General features: G+C 48.3%; 1 protein-coding gene across 2 annotated transcripts in view; it reads left to right on the forward strand.

Annotated features, from left to right (window-relative positions):
• The window catches only part of cyfip2 (cytoplasmic FMR1 interacting protein 2), a 104430-nt gene extending 84257 nt beyond the window's left edge, over positions 1-20173 (forward strand). Inside the window, exons 25-32 of one of the 2 annotated variants that reach the window (XM_080201291.1) lie at positions 2203-2293; positions 3284-3414; positions 4417-4489; positions 9471-9565; positions 11245-11283; positions 13174-13412; positions 16280-16427; positions 18693-20173. In XM_080201291.1, coding sequence (XP_080057417.1) covers positions 2203-2293; positions 3284-3414; positions 4417-4489; positions 9471-9565; positions 11245-11283; positions 13174-13412; positions 16280-16427; positions 18693-18860 — 984 coding nt within the window. In that variant the 3' untranslated portion in view covers positions 18861-20173. The remainder of the gene's footprint in view (positions 1-2202; positions 2294-3283; positions 3415-4416; positions 4490-9470; positions 9566-11244; positions 11284-13173; positions 13413-16279; positions 16428-18692) is intronic. The other variant, XM_080201292.1, reaches the window with a different exon arrangement.
• Positions 20174-21557: the final 1384 nt, after the last annotated feature.

A 21557-nucleotide genomic window follows, 5' to 3' on the forward strand; every position in this document is an offset into this window, starting at 1 on the left:
GAGTGCTGCACTGTCAGAGGGTCAGTACTGAGGGAGTGCTGTGCTGTTGGAGGGTTAGTACTGAGGGCGTGCTGCACTGTCAGAGGGTCAGTACTGAGGGAGTGCTGCACTGTCAGAGGGTCAGTACTGAGGGAGTGCTGCACTGTCAGAGGGTCAGTACTGAGGGAGTGCTGCACTGTCAGAGGGTCAGTACTGAGGGAATGCTGCACTGTCAGAGGGTCAGTACTGAGGGAGTGCTGCACTGTCAGAGGGTCAGTACTGAGGGAGTGCTGCACTGTCAGAGGGTCAGTACTGAGGGAGTGCTGCACTGTCAGAGGGTCAGTACTGAGGGAGTGCTGCACTGTCAGAGGGTCAGTACTGAGGGAGTGCTGCACTGTCAGAGGGTCAGTACTGAGGGAGTGCTGCACTGTCAGAGGGTCAGTACTGAGGGAGTGCTGCACTGTCAGAGGGTCAGTACTGAGGGAGTGCTGCACTGTCAGAGAGTCAGTACTGAGGGAGTGCTGCACTGTCAGAGGGTCAGTATTGAGGGAGTGCTGCACTGTCAGAGGGTCAGTACTGAGGGAGTGCTGCACTGTCAGAGGGTCAGTACTGAGGGAGTGCTGTGCTGTTGGAGGGTTAGTACTGAGGGAGTGCTGCACTGTCAGAGGGTCAGTACTGAGGGAGTGCTGCACTGTCAGAGGGTCAGTACTGAGGGAGTGCTGTGCTGTTGGAGGGTTAGTACTGAGGGAGTGCTGTGCTGTTGGAGGGTTAGTACTGAGGGAGTGCTGCACTGTCAGAGGGTCAGTACTGAGGGAGTGCTGCACTGTCAGAGGGTCAGTACTGAGGGAGTGCTGCACTGTCAGAGGGTCAGTACTGAGGGAGTGCTGCACTGTCAGAGAGTCAGTACTGAGGGAGTGCTGCACTGTCAGAGGGTCAGTATTGAGGGAGTGCTGCACTGTCAGAGGGTCAGTACTGAGGGAGTGCTGCACTGTCAGAGGGTCAGTACTGAGGGAGTGCTGCACTGTCAGAGGGTCAGTACTGAGGGAGTGCTGCACTGTCAGAGGGACAGTACTGAGGGAGTGCAGCACTGTTAGAGGGTCAGTACTGAGGGAGTGCTGCACGGTCACAGGGTCAGTACTGAGGGAGTGCTGCACTGTCAGAGGGTCAGTACTGAGGGAGTGCCGCACTGTCAGAGGGTCAATACTGAGGGAGTGCTGCACTGTCAGAGAGTCAGTACTGAGGGAGTGCTGCACTGTCAGAGGGACAGTACTGAGGGAGTGCTGCACTGTCAGGGAGTCAGTACTGAGGGAGTGCTGCACTGCCAGAGGGTCAGCACTGAGGGAGTGCTGCACTGCCAGAGGGTCAGCACTGAGGGAGTGCTGCGCTGTCAGAGGGCCAGTATGGAGGAAGTGTTGCTCTGGCAAAGGGGCTGTACTGACGATGTGCTGCACTGTTAGAGGGGCAGTAATGAGGGAGTGCTACAAGCCTTGTCCCGCCACAGCACTTGGGGCTCGCAAATTCCTTAACAAACATTGTGTCTCTGAGAATTAGAGGTTAAGGTATTCTATGACAGGTGGCTCACCTCTTGACTCCCCAACACCTCTCTAACATTTCCAAGGCACAGGTCTGGAGTGTGATGGAATGATCTCCATTTGTTTGGATGAGTACAGCTCCAACAACACTCAAGAAAACTCCAGGACAAAGCAAGTGTGTTTAATTGGCACCCCATCCATCACTTTGAATATTCACTCCCAGCCCACTGGCACACACTGGCAGCAGTGAGATACACTGCAGGAACTCACCAAGATTCCTTTGACAACACCTTCCAAACCTGCAATATTCCCACCTTTAATTGCCTTGAGGAGGTGGTGGTGAGCTGCCTGCTTTAACCATTGTAGTCTACATGATGTAGGTACACCCACAGTGCTTTAGGAAGGGAGTTCCAGGGTTTTGACCCAGTGACAGTGAAGGAACGACGATATATTTCCAAGTCAGGATGGTGTTTGATTCAGAGGGGAACTTACAAGTGACGGCGTTCCCATGCATCTGCTGCCCTTATCCTTCTGGGTGGATTTGTGGGATGGTGGGTGAGCAGTGGGAGGTGGAGCTACTGTGGAAGGTAAGATTTATGGATTCAGTGCAGGGCTAGATAAGGTTTGGGACGGGCATCTTACAGTAAGCTACAAGTGTGTTTAATGCATTCTGTCTGCTTCTCTCTTGCAGTTACAGGGCACCATCTTGCAATACGTGAAGACCCTCATCGAGGTGATGCCTAAGATCTGCCGCTTGCCTCGGCATGAGTATGGATCCCCAGGTCAGTCAACAGCGAGTTTGGGGTACCAGGTCAGAGAACATGCAGCAGAAACCCCTGGCAATTGGCACCATAAAACTCTGAGCAACCCCCACACAAACCAGGGCGACGGATACAATGGGAGGGGGCTGAGTGAGTGACCAGGGGTGTGGCTGTTACCAATGGCTTCATCGAGCTCTCCAATCTAATCTTTAAAACAGAGAATACTGGAAAATCTCAGCAGGTCTGACAGCATCTGCGGGAGAGAGAATAGAGTTTCCAGTCTGGACGACCCTTCATCAGAGCCAGCTCTGATTGGGTCAGTGTTGTTGGGGTTGGGAGTTAGTGTGATAGGTCAGGGGTCAGTGTGGTTGGGTCAGGTTGAAGAGGTTAGGGGTCATTGTGTTTGCGTCAGTTTCGATGGGGGTCAGCAGTCAATATGATTGGGTCAGTTTTGATGGTCTCAGGGATCAGTGTGATCAGAGGTCAATGTGATTGGGTCATTGTTGTTGAGGTCAGGTGTCAGTATGATTGGGTCAGTGCTGATGGGCTCAGGGGTCAGTGTCATTGGGTCAATGTCAATGGGTTCAGGGGTCAGTGTGATTGGATCAGTGTGATGAGATCAGAGGTCAGTGTTGATGGGTTCAGGGGTCAGTGTGATTTGGTCAGTGTTGATGGGGTCAGGGATCAGTGTTGATGCGATCGGACATCAATGTAATTTGGTCAGTGTTGATGGGGTCAGGGGTCAGTGTTGACGGGGTCAGAGATCACTATTGATGGGGTCAGGGATCAGTGTTGATGGGATCAGACATCAGTGTGATTTGGTCAGTTTGATGGGTCAGTTTGATTGGGACAATATGATGAGGTCAGGAGTCAGTGTTGATGGGGTCAGGTTTCAGTGTTGAAGGCGTTAAGGGTCAGTGCGATTGGGAGTTTTGAACAGTATGGTGAAACTCAGAGATGTAATGAGATGACAGGGAAGTCGGTGACCTGTGTATGACCTCTCTATTGCAGGAATCCTGGAGTTTTTCCACCACCAACTCAAGGACATCATTGAGTACGCAGAACTGAAGACTGACGTGTTTCAAAGTCTACGGGAGGTCGGCAATGCAATCCTTTTCTGTTTGCTGATCGAGCAAGCCTTGGTAAGCATTGAGAAACAGGCACAACGGGGTGAAATACTCTAGAAAATCTCAGTGTCACACTTCCCAGGATGAGTGGTAACATTAGTATTGGGCTACTGATCCAGAGGATGGGTGAGGTACTATTCAATATTTAAAACCTCCCATGCTTCCAAAAACATTTGGAAATACGGATCAAAAGCATTTTAAACATTACATTTCGGGGTGTTTAAAATTTAAAGGATTGATTTCAAGCAAATTCATTCAGGAGTGACTGGAGTGAAATAGAGAGAGCAGCAAGACAACTTCAGTCAGGCTCAAAGAGGTGGTCTTCAATGGCTCTGGAAAGATGGGAACATTGAGATTGTGAGAGAAATGGGACGATAGGGAGTTAGGATACTGGAGGGATGAGTTTAATGGGAGGGTCATTGGAGTGGAGGGCGAGGCTTTAATGTGAGGGTTGTAGGACTGGAGGTGTAGGCTTTGATGGAGGGGTTGTAGGACTGGATAGATGGGCTTTGATGTGAGGATGTCAACACAGTCCAGAGATGTGTGCAGGTTAGGTGGATTGGCCATGATAAATTGCCCCTTAGTGTCCTGAAATGTGTGGGTTGGGGGATTGGCAGGGTAAATGCATGGGGTTATGGGGATAGGACAGGGCTGTGGGCCTGTGTAAGATGCTGTGTCGGAGAGTTGGTGCTGACTTGATGGGCTGAATGGCCTCCTTTTGCACTGTAGAAAAATATGAACCTCACAGTCTACACCAGGTGATAGAATTGGAGGGGTTTTGAAGGGAGTGTTAAGGTTCTATTAGTTCTCCAGGGAAGCTGACAGTGGGCTTTTATTGACAAATCACTTCTTTAGCCAGTAGAGATTGGTTGGTGCCATTCTGAGTTTTGTGATTCTGAATTTCTCAGTTGGTTTGATGTTGGTAACTGTTGGGTTTCTGCTGTTTTGCAAATTGGAAGTGATGATTTGTGACCTCAGTTTGTTCAAAGACCTGATTAGATTTCCTCTTAATTCCAGTCTCAGGAAGAGGTTTGTGATCTTCTGCATGCAGCACCTTTCCAGAACATTCTACCCCGAGTCTACATCAAAGGTCAGCAGTTTCAAAGTAACATTGTGTCTCCATGACCGTGTGTCTGTCTGTATCTCTGTGTGTGTAACTCCAATGGCTGGAATTTTACTGACCCGCCCACCACAGGAATCAGAGGGGGTGAGGGGTGGACAACGGAAAGATCCATTCACCTCAGGCAGGATTTTACGGTTTCAGGACGAGTGAGGCCAGAAAATCCCATCCCATGTGTGTATATGTCTCTATTTCCATGTGCATAACTCATGTGTGTGTGTGTGTGTATATGTGTTTGTGTGTAACTCCATGTGTGCATGTATGTGTAAATGTCTGTTTCTTAAAGCGTGCAAGTCCATGCATGTGTATGTCTCTACCTCCCTGTGTGTAACTCCATGTGTGCATGTATGTATCTTTGTGTGTGTAACTCCATGTATATATGTGTGTGTATGTGCGTGTGTGTGTGTACATCTTTAATGCCTTGTGTGTAACTCCATGTGTGTATGTGTCTGCATCTCCATTGTGGGTGTGAAATTGTATGTGTGTCTATGTAACTCCATGTTTGTGTATGCCTGTACATCCATGTGTGCAACTCTGTGTGTGTAATGTTTAAAATTCTTTCATGGGATGTGGGCATTGCCGGTAAAACCAGCATTTGTTGCCCATTTTTAATTGCCCTAGAATAGAATGGCTTGCTGAGTCATTTACGGAGAGCAGTTAAGTGTCAATCACATTGCTGTGGGTCTGGAATCACGGGTGAAGACGGCAGATATACGTGTGTGAATGCACACGTGTGTGTGTGTGTGTGTGTGTGTGTGTGTGTGTGTGTGTGTGTGCACATGCATGCGTGTGCGTAATTGCTTATGTATAACTGTGTGTAATTCTGTGTTTCTGTAACACTGTAATTCTGTCTGTCTGAGTGCGTAATACTGTGTGTCTAACTCCATGTACTTGCAACTCTGTGTGTATGTCCGTATCTCCACGTGTATGTCTGTATTTCCATGTGTGTAATTCCATGTGAATGTTTGTCTCTCCATGTGCCTAACTCTGTGTGCATGTCTGTATCACCATGTCTGTAACTCCATGTGTGTGTAATTCTGTGTATACTTTTGAGTCCATTGCTGCCAAGTCATTAAAACCTCTGCTAATGGGAGATTTAGAGCGGGATATGTTGCTATCCACTGGATTTGACACAGATGTCACATTGAGTCGTAACTTGCTGAATAAGAGTTTCATTTCCCTGTCAATTACACCATCCTTCAGAAGAGCTGTTAATTTCTATGGTAAAGGATGCACAAACTTTCTACATAATTTCCAAATAATTATGTTCTTGTCCACCAACTTTTATCTTCTGAAGTTAGCAATAATTCTAGAACTTTTCGACGAGACACATCTGATTTCCATAATGCTGTGCATTGTGTAAAATACAAATCCACAACTTTCCTGAATAAAATTGCTTTGTCATCTTCCCTATCCATTTTCCTCAGCTAATGAAGGATAGCTAACAAGCAAGGGATGACTATTCTTTTGAAAGACTTTAGTGTGTTGCTGTCTGCAAATCTAAAGCAAGTGGAGCTTTTATAATCTTTAACCTTACTTCAATCTTCTTTATCAGGAGATTCCAAGTAGCAATGGAGCCAATCCACCAAACACAATGCAGAAGTGCACCCGCTATCCAGCACCGCATAGTTAAATGAATCAGTGACCAAAACGCTCATCACCGGGCTCAAATTGAGTGGTGTGGTGGCACAGTGGATAGCACTGCTGCCTCACAGTGCCAGGGCCCCAGGTTCGATTCCCAGCTTGGGTCACTGTCTGCACGTTCTTGTGAATGGGCACCCAGAAGAAACCCAAAACAGTCCAAAAGACATGCTGGTTTGATGCATTAGCCATGCTAAATTCTCCCTCAGTGTACCCGAACAGACACCGGAGTGTGGTGACTTTTACATTGACTTCATTGGCTGTTAATGTAAGCTTGCCTGTGAGACCAATAAATAAACATTAAACTCAAGCTTAGTAAGCAGTAAAATTCCTTCAGGACAATTATCATCATCATTCTCAATGTGAGAATTGTCTGTTCCATGCGTTACTTCAAAGACACCATTTTTTCATTTTTGATATTTAGCCTCACAGCGATAACACCAGTTAATTATTGTGTTCATTTCCTGGGTTCAAGTGCCTGTGGTCACCATATTCCCAGATCTTTTGGTCTTGATTCGTAAATTGGCCAGAAGTGCAATCATCTTCAGAATGCCAGTCAGCAACCCTGTCTTTTGATTTGATTTGTTTTTATTTATTATTGTCACATGTATTAACATACAGTGAGAAGTATTGTTTCTTGAGCGCTATGCAGATAAAATATACCATTCTTAGAGAAGAAAACGAGATAGTGCAGAACGTAGTATTACAGTCATAGCTAGGTTGTAGAGAAAGATCAACTTAATGCAAGGTAAGTCCATTCAAAAGTCCAACAGCAGTAGGGAAGAAGCTGTGCTTAAGTCGGTTGGTACATGTTGTCAAACTTTTGTATCCTTTTCCTGAAGGAAGAAGGTGAAAGAGAGAATGTCCGGGATGCATGGAATGCTTGATTATGCTGGCTGCTTTGCCGAAGCAGCGGGAAGTGTAGACAGAGTCAGTGGATGGGTGGCTGGTTTACGTGATGGATTGGGCTACATTTATGACCTTTTATAGTTCCTTGCAATCTTGGACAGAGCAGGAGCCATACCAAGCTGTGATACAACCAGAAAGAATGTTTTCTGTGGTACATCTGTAAAAGTTGGTGAGAGTCGTAGCTGACATGCCAAATTTCCTTAGTCTTCTGAGAAAGTAGAGGCATTGGTGGGCTTTCTTGATGCCCGTGCCTGATGTTCAGGTGATCTCGAAACTCAGCAGCCGCGGAGAGCTCCAGACTTTGCAGAATTACCTATATTTGATTTGGAAGTGGCTGCAAATGTACTGCTTTTCCAAAAATCTTTTTTCAGGAAGCAGCCATCTGGTCTAAGAGGGTGCCCTGTCTGTGAAATTGAACCCCCTTTCATATCAGAAATTTGTCTCTATGTGAAATCTGAGCACAACCATTGGCAAACTTTGTCAATCTCTTACACAACTATCAAAGTCCATAACTTATTCTTCCATGGACTGACTGTCTATCTTCTTAAATTTATCAAAGGCTGACCACACTTCATAAGCTTCCAACAGATCATCTTTCTCATAAATCTTATTCTTCAGTTGCAATAGAAGAGTTTATCCTCCTCACTATCCAAGCCACCCATCTCCTGTTCTGATCATACTCTCATAAAAGCATAGAGTGATACAGCGCAGAAGAGGCCCTTTGGCCCATCAAGTCTGCACCAACACATTAGAAAATCTGGATTCCCATCTAATCCTATCTGCCTGCACTTGGCCCATAGCCCTGAATGTTACAATGTTTTTGTAATCTATGCCTTGATCGATAAAGGCAAGCATCCCATATGCCTTTTTCATTTCTCGTATGTCCATGAGCTGTGACAAACACATCAAGGTCCCTTTGTTCCACACCACTTCCCAGTGCCCTGCCATTCATTGAGTACTTTCTTGTCAAATTACTCCTTGCAAAGTGTATCACTTCACTCTTTTTAGGGTTAAGTTCCATCTGCCACTTACCTGCCCATTTGACCATTTTGTCTATATCCTCTTGTAGCCCAAGGCACTCCACCTCACTTTAACCACCCGCCCAATCTTTGTGTCATCTGCAAACTTACTAATCCTACCCTGCCCTCACCCCCTGAGTCATCAATGTCATTTATATAAATGACGAATAATGGAATCCCAATACAGACCCCTATGGTACGACACTGGACACTGGCTTCCAATCACTAAAGCAGCCTTCTGTCGTCACGCTCTGTCTCCTACAACTGAGCCAATTTTGAATCCATTTTATCAAATTACCCTGTACCCCATGTGAATTTACCTTCTTTACAAGGATCCCATATGGGACCTTGCCAAAGGCTTTGCTGAAATCCATATAGACTACATCGACTGCATTACCTTCATCTACACACCTGGTCACCCCCTCAAAAAACTTAATCAAATTTGCTAGGCATGGCCTCCCTCTGACTCTCCCTGATCAAACTTTGCCTCTCCCAGTGGAAATAGATGCTCCAAAGTTTAATCCCAATCTTACATCTTCCCAATGATGACAAGGCCAAACCTTGCTTCCCACATTCACATTTCCACTTCACTTTTCCATGTGGTTCAGAGACTGGAAGAAAAGGTGAATCAAAGTTTAGAATTTGCCTTGGCCTCTGGCCATTTTGTGGCAGGGGTAACCATGTGAAATAACTCCTCCGAGGAACTCCCCAGATTCCCTTTATTTCCAAACTCAATTCCACTCCTAAGAGTATTGCAGGTACAGAGTCAGAATCCCGAGTGTTAGTAACCCTGACACCCTCAATATATACACAGGTGAGACTCCCTGTTTGGGCAGACAATTGTTACCTCAATCAGGGAGCTCATACTCAAGAGGCCAACTTGATGGGCCTCATGAGATCATTGCACAAGGAGTGGAATATTTCCTTTCTCCTCTTAGAAGATAGAGACAAAAAAAAGATGAAAGATAACATGGAGAGGATGGAGGTCAGGGATGAGATGTATGATCTCGGAAAGAGAGATCGATGCATGAATGGAAAGAAAAGCTATCTGAGAGGATGCCCGGAGTGAAAAGACTGGTACTCCCAAGAACGCTGAGAGGGAGAGTGACAAAGTTAACAAGAACTGTAGATCACAGCTATACCAGTTCATGCTGTGGACAGTTTGCAAAGTGATAGTGGGTCACTCATTAAAGATGCAGTCAGTGGTTTTGGACTGAAATGGTGTGGAACTGTATCAGTAAGCAAGCCAACACCAGGTCTATCTGGCTGGAAAATGAAGGATTGATACAGATCCTGGTGAAAGAAAGATTGAACTGGTGAGTGCAAGAAGGCAGAGTGGTGAGTGGTGTGAAACTGAGTGTGGTTTGGTGTTTTGTTAACAGAGGGCGAACGTTTAGAAGTCCGAATGAAACGTTTGGAAGCAAAATACGCTCCTCTCCATCTTGTTCCTTTAATCGAAAGACTGGGGACTCCACAGGTAAGGAGCGATTATCCTGTTAACATTGTGTTCCCCAGATCACTTGATCATTTTCCTGAGTAGAGACTGGCAGCAGGATACATATCTTCAGGAACCTCCCCCAGAGGAACCTTTCCCAGAGGTAGGCTCTCCCAGAGGAACCTCTCCCTGAGGGATTTCTCCCAGAGGGAGACTCTGGCAGTGGAACCTCTCCCAGAGGGAACCTTTCCCAGTGAGAACCTCTCCCCGAAGGAACCTCTCCCAGAGGGAACCTTTCCTAGTGGGAACCTCTCCCAGAGGGAGACTCTTCCAGAGGAACCTCTCCCACAGGGAGACTCTCCCAGAGGGAACCTCCCCCAGAGGGAACCTTTCCCAGTGAGAACCTCTCCCAGAAGGAACCTCTTCCAGAGGAACCTCTCCCACAGGGAGACCCTCCCAGAGGGGATCTCTCCCAGAGGAACCTTTCCCAGAGGGAGACTTCCCAGAGGGAGAATCAGGGAACCTCACCCAGAGCAAAACTCACCCAGTGGAGCATTATCCAGAGGGAGACTCTCCCAAAGGAATCTCACCCAGAGGAGTCTCACCCAGAGGGATACTAACCCAGCGGGATGACTGCCCAGCAATAGTCATTACATGCCCCCTTGGCCAGTTACTAGTTTGCCAGAATTTGACATATTACAAGTTAACAGCAATGATTTTGCACCTCTTGTATGTGAGACCCGCAGCCTCCTCTCTGGACTCTATTCTCACTAAACCACAATTCTTCCACCCAACCTCCACCATGGTTGACATTGTTAACGGTACTCTCTCCATGAGTTCCATTCCTAACTCCTTCAAATCTGCCTTCGTCACCACTCCCCTCAAAAAAAACACTAATCCCTTGATATCTCCATACCTGCAAACCTCCCGTTCCTCTCCAAAGTCCGTGATCTCCCACATCCGTGCCTGCCTTTCCCGTAGCTCCCATGTCTGGGTCACTCTCATCAGGCTTCAGGCCCTGTCACTGTAACAAAGCATCTGATATCAAAGCCACAAATGGCATTGCCTGTGACCGTGACACAGGTAAACGTCTCTGCCTTTCTCTACCTGTCAACGTGGGCTACCACTTCATCCTCCTCCAACTCCACTCCACCATTATCCGGATGGATGGGATTCCATCCCTATCCACCTGATCGGAGTCAAGGAGTCTCCTGCATTGATTCTACTCCTCCAAAGCTACTCCTTGTCTGACCAGGTTTTTTTAGTTAACATTCCTGCTATCTCCTTCATGTAATTTTGCGCGAAATTGTCTGACCGACGCTCCCGTGAAGCATCCTGGGATGTTTGACTATGTTAGAGCCAGTGTGTAATTGCAAGTTGTTGTTGTCGCCTGATCGTAAGCAAACTGAACAGTTGGGACGGGGGGGGGGGGGTTAGTTTCTGCGAAGACTTTTGAATATTGGCAGAGTGCCCACAGGTTGCCCTGCTGAGCCACGAGCTCTACATCCACACAACTGTGGAACTATCCAGGAAATCTCCCCCCCCCCCACCCCCCACCCAACTGTACATTTCGATGCTTGAGGACGTGGCTTGACCTTTGCCCTGTGACCTGCCCGAGCCGCGACCTCAGGCATCTCCAGCAGCTGAAGCACCGTGACCAGCGGACAAAGTTGGCCTCTAACGAGTTTCTTTCCTAAATAAAAATTGTTTTACCCCCCCAGAACTTTTCGCAGCGATGGAAAGACAATCTACCGGTCAGTGTAAGTAAACTCCATAAAACCTTTAGCTCATCGCAGCCGAGGTAGCCCCTGGGCTGCGGCAGACATCAGCCTTGGGGTTGGGGGAGGGTGTGAAGGGGGTCATATACCCCAGTCAAAATCAGTGTGTGTGGGACCCATACCCCAGTGAGAGTCAGTGTGTGTGGGGAACTGTACCCCAGTGAGAGTCAGTGTGTGTGGGACCCGTACCCCAGTGAGAGTCAGTGTGTGTGGGACCCGTACCCCAGTGAGAGTCAGTGTGTGTGGGACCCGTACCCCGGTGAGAGTCAGTGTGTGTGGGGAACTGTACCCCAGTGAGAGTCAGTGTGTGTGGGACCCGTACCCCAGTGAGAGTCAGTGTGTGTGGGACCCGTACCCCAGTGAGAGTCAGTGTGTGTGGGACCCGTACCCCGGTGAGAGTCAGTGTGTGTGGGACATGTACCCCAGTGAGAGTCAGTGTGTTTAGAACCTGTACCCCAGTGAGAGTCAGTGTGTGTGAGGAACTGTACCCCAGTGAGAGTCAGTGTGTGTGAGGAACTGTACCCCAGTGAGAGTCAGTGTGTGTGGGACCCGTACCCCAGTGAGAGTCAGTGTGTGTGGGACCCGTACCCCGGTGAGAGTCAGTGTGTGTGGGACCCGTACCCCAGTGAGAGTCAGTGTGTTTAGAACCTGTACCCCAGTGAGAGTCAGTGTGTGTGGGACCCGTACCCCGGTGAGAGTCAGTGTGTGTGGGACCCGTACCCCAGTGAGAGTCAGTGTGTGTGGGACCCGTACCCCAGTGAGAGTCAGTGTGTGTGGGACCCGTACCCCAGTGAGAGTCAGTGTGTGTGGGACCCGTACCCCAGTGAGAGTCAGTGTGTGTGGGACCCGTACCCCAGTGAGAGTCAGTGTGTGTGGGACCCATACCCCAGTGAGTCAGTGTGTGTGGGACCCATACCCCAGTGAGAGTCAGTGTGTGTGGGACCCGTACCCCAGTGAGAGTCAGTGTGTGTGGAACCTGTACCCCAGTGAGTCAGTGTGTGGGACCCGTACCCCAGTGAGAGTCAGTGTGTGTGGAACCTGTACCCCAGTGAGAGTCAGTGTGTGTGGAACCTGTACCCCAGTGAGAGTCAGTGTGTGTGGAACCCGTACCCCAGTGAGAGTCAGTGTGTGTGGGACCCGTACCCCAGTGAGAGTCAGTGTGTGTGGAACCTGTACCCCAGTGAGAGTCAGTGTGTGTGGAACCTGTACCCCAGTGAGAGTCAGTGTGTGTGGGACCCGTACCCCAGTGAGAGTCAGTGTGTGTGGGACCCGTACCCCAGTGAGAGTCAGTGTGTGTGGGACCCGTACCCCAGTGAGAATCAGTGTGTGTGGGACCCGTACCCCAGTGAGAGTCAGTGTGTGTGGGACCCGTACCCCAGTGAGAGTCAGTGTGTGTGGGACCCGTACCCCAGTGAGAGTCAGTGTGTGTGGGACCCGTACCCCAGTGAGAGTCAGTGTGTATAGAACCCGTACCCAGTGAGAAATCTAGAGTATTGGAGGACAGAAGCTGGTGGGCAAGAAAGATGGGACCTCAGGAAACCTGCCATGGATGGAATCTGCAGCCTTGCACTAGGCTTGCGTGTCAGTGACAATGAAGGAGTAAGAATGTCTTAACAGTTTTGAGTGACGTGGTATCTAGTTTGGGGATCTATGCACCCCTTGCACTGAGACAGAGAGTCAGGGCGAGTGGGTAATGCTGTTCCCAGCTGCACTCAGCAGATGAGCTAAAGAAGTTGATCTAATCGAGGAAGATATCTGTTAACTGTGTTGTGTAGCAGTAATCGGGCGAATGTGTGGTGCTGGTTTAGAATATTTCACAGTTGGATTTCTCGCTGTGTTACCGGTGTTCATGTTGTGTGTCCGTGTCTGCAGCAAATAGCCATCGCTCGCGAGGGGGACCTGCTCACCAAGGAGCGTCTGTGCTGCGGCCTATCCATGTTTGAGGTCATCCTGACTCGCATTCGGAACTACCTGCAGGACCCGGTGTGGAAGGGGCCTCCCGCGACCAATGGCGTCATGCATGTAGATGAGTGCGTGGAGTTCCATCGGCTGTGGAGTGCGATGCAGTTCGTTTATTGCATCCCCGTGGGGACGAATGAGTTCACGGCGGAGTAAGTGCTGGAGCGTGAAGAGGAGGGAGGGAAGGAGGGAGGGAGGGAGGGAGCGGCCCAGTGCCTGGTGGAGGAGCTGGGTCCATAGGACAACTATGACAGCCATGTACTCGCTGAGCACACTGACACATATACACAGGAACGGGATGTCCAACTGAACTGCCATTCAGTATGGTCATGGCTGACATTCATTCACTTTCCTGCCCCCTTCTCATACCCCTCGATTCCCTGAGAGGCCAAAACTCTCGATTCTGGCCTGAAATATATTGAATGATGGCCATCTGAGGTCGCCATGATGTGGCGATGCCGGCATTGGAGTGGGGTGGGCACAATAAGAAGTTTCACAACACCAGGGTTACAGTCCAACAGGTTTACTTGAAATCACAAGCTTTCGGAGCGCTGCTCCTTCATCAGGTGAGTCACTCACCTGATGAAGGAGCAGTGCTCCAAAAGCTCGTGATTCCAAATAAATCTGTTAGCCTTTAACCTGGTGTTGTGAGACTTTGTACATCTGAGTTAGAGACTTCCAAAAATTCACAACACTGTGAGTGAAGACTTGCATCCTTATCTCAGTCCTAAACAATCCTCATCTGGAAACTGGGACCCGTCCCCGTTTTAGCTTCCCCAACCCACAGAAACAATCTCTAAGCATCCACCCTATCAACACCCTTCAGAAGCTTTGAGGTTTCTATGAGGTCGCCCTTCATTCTTCTAGACTGCAGAGAATATAGACCCAATTTACTCAATCTCTCAGCAAAGGACATCCAGTGGCCAAGCTAGTCAACCCTCATTGTACTGCCTCCAAGGAAGTCTATCCTTCCTTAAACATGGAGGCCACAGGGACTGCAGAAAGTTCAAGCAAGCATCTCATCACCACCTTTCCAAGGGACAGGCAGATTATTTCTGGGGGGGGGCAGTTTAGATCAGAGTTGAGGAGGAACTTCTTCACTCAAAGGGTGGTAAACCTCTGGAATTCTTTGCCCGTTGAAGTGGTGGAGGCTACCTCGCTAAATATATTTAAGTCACGGGTAGATAGGTTTCTGATAGACAGGGGAATTAAGGGTGATGGGGAGAAAGCGGGAAAGTGGAACTGATCCACTTCCGATCAGCCATGATCCTATTGAATGGCGGGGCAGGCTCGAAGGGCTAGATGGCCTACTCCTGCTCCTATTTCTTATGTTCTTAAAATGTTGGCATAGCGACACCTACATCCCAAGACTGGATTTTTAAAGACTGCACACACTACTTCACTTGTGGTATCACTAAAGCCCAGTAGCAAGCCAATTCCAATAATGCAATAAAGGGGAACCAGCCATTTGCCTTCCTAATTGCTGGCTGCACCTTCGTGGCCCGTGTACACTGTCACACTGCACACATTCTTCCCACAAGGTGTCACCAATTTACAATCAAGAGCCACAACGAAAGGCAGATTTCCCACTTTGCCCGCCAGGACTGATTTCCAACACGGTGTCAGCTCCTCACTAATTACTGTATTTACTGCTCCCACTCATCTTCAGAACTGCTGTCTGAATACAGTTAAAATGATAATTAACAATTAATCACTCAGGATTGGGTGGCAATGCCGTCATTTATTACCCACCAGGATTCAGTAGCAGAGCCAGCATTTATTACCAGTCCGTAGTGGCTCTGAGAAAGGGCTGATGGGTTTTTAATGACAACCCAACAGCTAAATCGTCATTTTCACTGATGCACAACTTTTAATTGCAGAATTTTAAAGTTAAAGTTTATTTATTAGTTACAAGTAAGGCTTATGTTAACATTGCAATAAAGATATTGTAAAATTCCCCTAGTCGCCACATTCCGGCGCCTGTTCAGTAACTGATTAAAATACCCATGGTGGAAGTCAGACTCATAGCTGTAATCCTTTATCTTCACGCGGTAATTATAAAGTTTCACTGCGTAACTCCAGCCAATCACAGAAATCCCCGTATCCCTCCTCACGTCAACCCCTCTGCCTCCAGGAATTTTGTCTCATCCAGTCTGAAATCCATCCTACCTGGGGATTGACGGATTAAAGCTCAAATTGGAAAAACTGCCAGGTTCCTGTCCTCTGGCACAAAAAGCCTACCTTTCTATAGCACCTGACACTACCCCGGCCAGTCATATACTCTCTGTAGGATCACTGAAGAGTCATTGTTACGGCGGCACAGTGGTTAGCACTGCTGCCTCACAGGGCCAGGGGCCCAGGTTCGAATCCCGGCTTGGGTCACTGTCTGTGTGGAGTCTGCATGTTCTCCCCGTGTCTACGTGGGTTTCCTCCGGGTGCTCCAGCTTACTCCCACAGTCCTAAAGACGTGCTGACTAAAAATTGGCCATGCTAAAAATTCTCCGAACAGGCGCCGGAGTGTGGCGACCAGGGGAGTTTCACAGTAACTTCACTGCAGTGTTAATGTAAGCCTACTTGTGACATTAATAAATAAACCTTAAACTTACTGAAGCGTGGCAGTCAATTTTCACACCTGAGGCTCCCACAAACAGCATCAAACCAGCTCACCCTAAGTCACGGGTAAGACTGAACAAGCTTCAGAATTCAAAGAAAATTCTTGCACTCCTATTCGCACAACCCACGCCTCAGAGATGTCCCGCAGCACTTTGCAGACATCACAATACTTTAGGTGTTCAGTCACGGTTGGAATGTAGGTAAGCTCAGGGGGAATCTGTCTAATGCAGGAATAGTAAGGAGTCTCACAACACCAGGTTAAAGTCCAACAGGTAGACTTGTGCTACCTGTTGGACTTTAACCTGGTGTTGTGAGACTTCTTACTGTGCTTACCTAGTCCAACCCCGGCATCGCCACATCATGATGCAGGAATGCTATGTTTTACTGTCTGTGTTTCCTCCCTCAGGCAGTGTTTTGGGGATGGTCTGAACTGGGCTGGATGTTCCATCATCGTCCTTCTCGGACAGCAGAGGCGCTTCGACTTGTTTGACTTCTGTTACCACTTACTGAAGGTTCAGAGGCAAGATGGAAAGGATGAGATTATAAAGAACGTGGTTAGTACCTGCTCCCCGGCATCAACCTGGGCCCCAGAACCCACTGAAAGTGCAAAGTAGGGGGCCGTGGCTTTGGTTACTTGTCTGCAGAAGGAAAGGGAGTTGGTGGGGAGGGAGTGGGAAGAGTGGGGAGTCAGAACTCAGGTTCCCAGAATGTGTGTGATTTCTGCCTCGGTATATGAGCATTGGGGCAGGAGCAGGATATCCTCCATTCCCCCCTCTCCCCTTTCCCTTTGTGCCAAGTGGGAGCATCGGGACAAAAGCTCAGGAATTCCATCCATGTTTCCCTGATCTCAGCACTCCAGGCAAAGGATAATGAATGATTGAAGCTAATCACCTAAAGACCTAAAACCAGCTAATTTACATAGGATTTTACAGCACAGGCCATTCAACCCAATTACTCCGACTAGTATTTCTGTTTTCATTTATTAGTGTCACAAGTAAGGCTTACATTAACACTGCAATGAAGTTACTGTGAAAGTCCCCTAATCGCCACACCTGTTCAGGTACACTGAGGGACAATTTAGCCCACCTAACCTGCACATAGAACATAGAACACTACAGCACAAACAGGCCCTTCGGCCCACAAGTTGCACCGATCATATCCATACCTACCAGGCCATAGAACTATCTGTAACTCCCAATCACATTAAATCCCATATACTCATCCAGAAGTCTTTTAAAAGACCCCAGCGAGTTCGCCTCTACCACCACCAACGGCAGCCGATTCCACTCACTCACCACCCTCTGAGTGAAAAACTTACCCTAACATCTCCTCTGTACTTGCTTCCCAGCACGTTAAAGCTGTGTCCTCCCGTAGCGACCATTTCAGCCCTGGGAAATAGCCTCCGAGAATCCACCCTATCTATTCCTCTCAACATTTTATAAACCTTTATCAGGTCGCCTCTCAACCTTCGTCTCTCCAGGGAGTAGAGACCTAGCTCCCTCAACCCATCTTCATAAGGCATGCCTCCCAATCCAGGCAACATCCTTATAAATCTCCTCTGCACCCTCTCAATAGAGTCCACATCCTTCCTGTAGTGAGGCGACCAGAACTGCACACAGTACTCCGAGTGGGATCAGATAAGGGTCTTATATACATCTTCAGAGGAAACTGGAGCACCCGGAGGAAACCCACGCAGATACGGGGAGAACATGTGCAGACTCCACACAGGCAGTGACCCAAGCAGGGAATCAAACCCAGGTCCCTGGCACTGTGAGGCTGCAGTGCTAACCGTTGTGCCACCGTGCCATCCTGGTACACCAGCTTCTACCTTCTTTGTCTCCCTCCTTTCTCCTTCATGTCCTTACCTAGTTTCTTAAATGAATTTATACTTTCCCCTCAGCTGCTCTTTGTGTTAATGAGTTTGACCATTCTCTGAGTCAAGACGTTTCTCCCAAATTCTTGACTGAGTTTATTCATTCAGGGCCTCTGATTTTGTTGAGCTGGAAACTTTCTTTTCCACGTCCACTCTATCACAGCTTTTCGAGAGTTAATTGTGTTCCCTACAGGAACCCTGATGCACATTGCAGTGGGCACTGGTTTAGTTTCATGATTCAGATTGTGTTGCCTTGTTTTGGACTCTGGAACCAACTATCTTCCCTATCAAATTCCTTCATCATCACCCCCTTAATAAACCATACTCAAGGGAACGTAAGCCTCATCTGTGGATCCCATTCTCATGATTTAACCTTCTAATATGCACTAATATAGCTTGTGGTAAATATACCAGAGCTATAGAGCCAATCTGAATTCCAATGGGAATCGGTACCACCACCAGATGGCCAACACGGTGATGACCCATTGACCCTATGTATCACCCTTGGGACCAACATGCTGTTCAGCTCAGGGTCAAAGACGCACAGTGAGTCTGGCTTGGGTACTGGTTGAGTTTTAGGATGTAGGCCATTTACCACATGCTGGACTTTCAGAGACCAAAACCCCCAGTTCATTTTTTGCTACCATGCTCCATGCTCTCCCCGTGTCTGCATGGGTCTCCTCTGTGTGCTCTGGTTTCATCCCACAGTCCAAAGATGTGCAGGTTAGGTGGATTGGCCATGCTAAGTTGCCCCTTAGTGTCCGGGATGTGTAGGTTAGAGGGATTAGCGAAGTAAATATGTGGGGTTACGGGGACGGGGCCTGGGTGGGATTGTGGTCGGTGCAGACTCGATGGGCCGAATGGCCTCCTTCTGCACTGTAGGGATTCTATGAGCACCTCAAGAGTCTGGTTGTGTCTGAGTCTCATTTGTTCTGTGTTCCTCCAGCCCCTGAAGAAGATGGCGGACCGGATCCGGAAGTACCAGATCCTGAATAACGAGGTTTTCGCCATGTTGAACAAGTATCTGAAATCGGTGGAGAATGACAGCTCGACGGTGGAGCACGTGCGCTGCTTCCAGCCGCCGATTCACCAATCCCTGGCCACCACCTGCTAGACATAACCCCGGATCAGCCAGACGTGGGGCTGAGTTTACATCTGTGGTGGAGCAAATTCTGGTTTTGTGGTTTCGGTAGTATCTGCATTCGCTGGTGATCCTAGCCCTGACCGACGGGTTAATCTCCTAGCCTCTCTTCACCAATTCATTTCCACGGAGCCGTTTGGAGATAAAGTGAAAATGTCTACTTGACCTCTTGAATTTTGCGGCCTGTTCTAAAGTGGAACGTGAGCTGCTTTTTTTTTTTGGAGGCCACTCGGAGGTGAAATTGAGATGACTGATAAGAAGACCCAGACGAGGGCTGATGTTGATGTTTTTTTTTTAGTGGTCATTTCTGCTGTCCTACCCACCCAGCGTGTCCTGGGTTGGTTTAATACCATGTTGTTGTAACCTGACGCTCCCTGGGCACCAGACCTCGCCACCTGCCGTATCTAAGCACTTTGCCGTGCCTGAGTTACAATGCAGTGGGAAATCCCTGGGGGTTCTGCAATGTTGTCAGAAATATTGAACACACTGGAAATTCCCAGTGGAATTTCGAGGCCTGTCACTTCACAAACCGTCCCCTGGAAAAGCTCCTTCTCCTTGTGCACCTGGAGGGAAGCATCTTCCAAATCCTTGGGATATTGCGAAGCCAACATTCTAGTCCAGGAAGTCAGTTGGTGAATGGTAGAACTGGAGCCAACCTTTACACGCTTTAATATTTATTTACAGCGGTTGCACAGTACATGCGTACACCTCCTAACACAGCAACTATCATTTCAGTCTGTGTCTGTTTACCTGGACTCGAGGCAATGCCCAAATCCTACCCACCATTTCATACAATTCAATGCAATTAGTAACCAGCTACTTTCTGAAGTATAGCTGTATTGGAGCAAACTCCCACAGTCAGCAATGAAATTATTCATAGAATCCCTACAGTGCAGAAGGAGGCCATTCAGCCCATCAAGTCTGAGCCCATCACCATTCCACCCAGGCCCTATCCTCACAAGCCCACACATTTAGCCCAGCTAGTCCTTATTTAGCAAGGCCAATCCACCTAACCCGCACATCTTTGGACTGTGGGAGGAAACCGGAACACCTGGAGGAAACCTATGCCGACACGGGGAGAATGTGTAAACTCCACACAGACAGTGGCCCAAGCCGGGAATTGAACCCGGGTCCCTGGCGCTGTGAGGCAGCAGTGCTAACCACTGTGCCACCGTGGCACCCCAATTGACCATCTGTTTTACTGCTCCTGGTTTGGGACAGGACTCATGATGTGGGTATGCCGGCGTTGGACTGGCGTAAACACAGTAAAAAGTCTGACAACACCAGGCTTTAGTCCAACCGATTTATTTGATAATAGACTCGCAAGCTTTCGGGGTTAGTCACCTGACGAAGGGACTAACCCCAAAAGCTTGTGAGTCTATTATGAAATAAATCGGTTGGACTAAAACCTGGTGTTGTCAGACTTTTTATTGGGACAGGACACCAGGGAGAATCTCCCTGCTCTTAGAAACAATGCTTTTACCTGAAGGGGTCATGACCCGAAAGACCACCTGAAGGGGTCATGGTTTAATATCTGATCTGAATACAGGCACCTTGACCGTGCTGTACTCCCTCAGTTACCACACTAGGGATGTCAGCCTGGATTCTGGACCCTGAAGTGGCATTTGGAACAATGATGTCCTCACTCAGTTTTTGAACAACATGTGGACCAGTGGCTAACCCTTTCCTGACCCCTACACTTCACAGCTTTTCATGTTGAGGTGGCTTCATCTTGCCAATAAATAATAATTAAATTAAATAACAGTTCAAAAAGAAAGGGGAGCTTTTCCTGTGCATGGCCAGACCATCAAATACAATGGTGCGCTGCTTTTTTCTAGTCCAGTAATCCAGAGAATAAAACAAATTACAGGTTCGCTAGGGGAGGAAACCAGCCATCCTTCTCTGTTCTTGGCCAATACTGACTCCAATCTCAAATCCAAGTGGTTGACTTTTAATTGTCCACCAAAGTGGCCTGGTTAGACACCCAGTTTGTATTGAACCAGCTATCAGTGACTCCAGTAGATGGCCCACCATCGCCACCTCAGGGCAACCAGGCTGAATAATAAATGTCACTCTTGTCAGTGATGCGCACATTAAAAATGAGTAACAATCACCAGGGCACAGGGAATATCGGAAAATTGGCCTCCTTCCACAGGCACGCGCTCTCTCCTGTCTGGTTTTCCGATATTCCAATAAGCATTGAGGTGACCAGGGAACTCCCTCCCTAAAGAAGTGTTTGTAAATGTGGGAAAATCCCACTGGACCCAACCAGCCTCTACATTCTGACAGGTCCAGACTGTAGTTAAACTGAGCAGAATTACCACTTGGTGCAGGGCAATTGTAACCCAGTTACAGTCATGTGTATTCCCCTCCTTATCCCATCCTCCACACCCCCCCAACCAAACCACGCCCCCTCTTTCCCTCTCTATCCCCTCCACAATCCACTCCAGCCCAGTTCAGGCCCAATTCTGGGTTAGACTGATCCAGGCATGGCCCCCTGTGCCAACCCAGCAGACAGAAGCGAAAACAATTGGCTACATCGTACAGAGCCGAGGATGGGGTTTGGATGAGAATTCCACTGGGCTTCCTGCTCTCCCCTCCCCACCCTTGCTCTCTCTGGCCATCCCATTCTTGGGCAATCTTCACACACGGAGTTTGGTTCATGACTTT

Source organism: Carcharhinus amblyrhynchos, chromosome 13 (assembly GCF_965287045.1).
Source record: "Carcharhinus amblyrhynchos chromosome 13, sCarAmb.v2.hapA, whole genome shotgun sequence".
NCBI classification, from domain to species: Eukaryota; Metazoa; Chordata; class Chondrichthyes; order Carcharhiniformes; family Carcharhinidae; genus Carcharhinus; species Carcharhinus amblyrhynchos.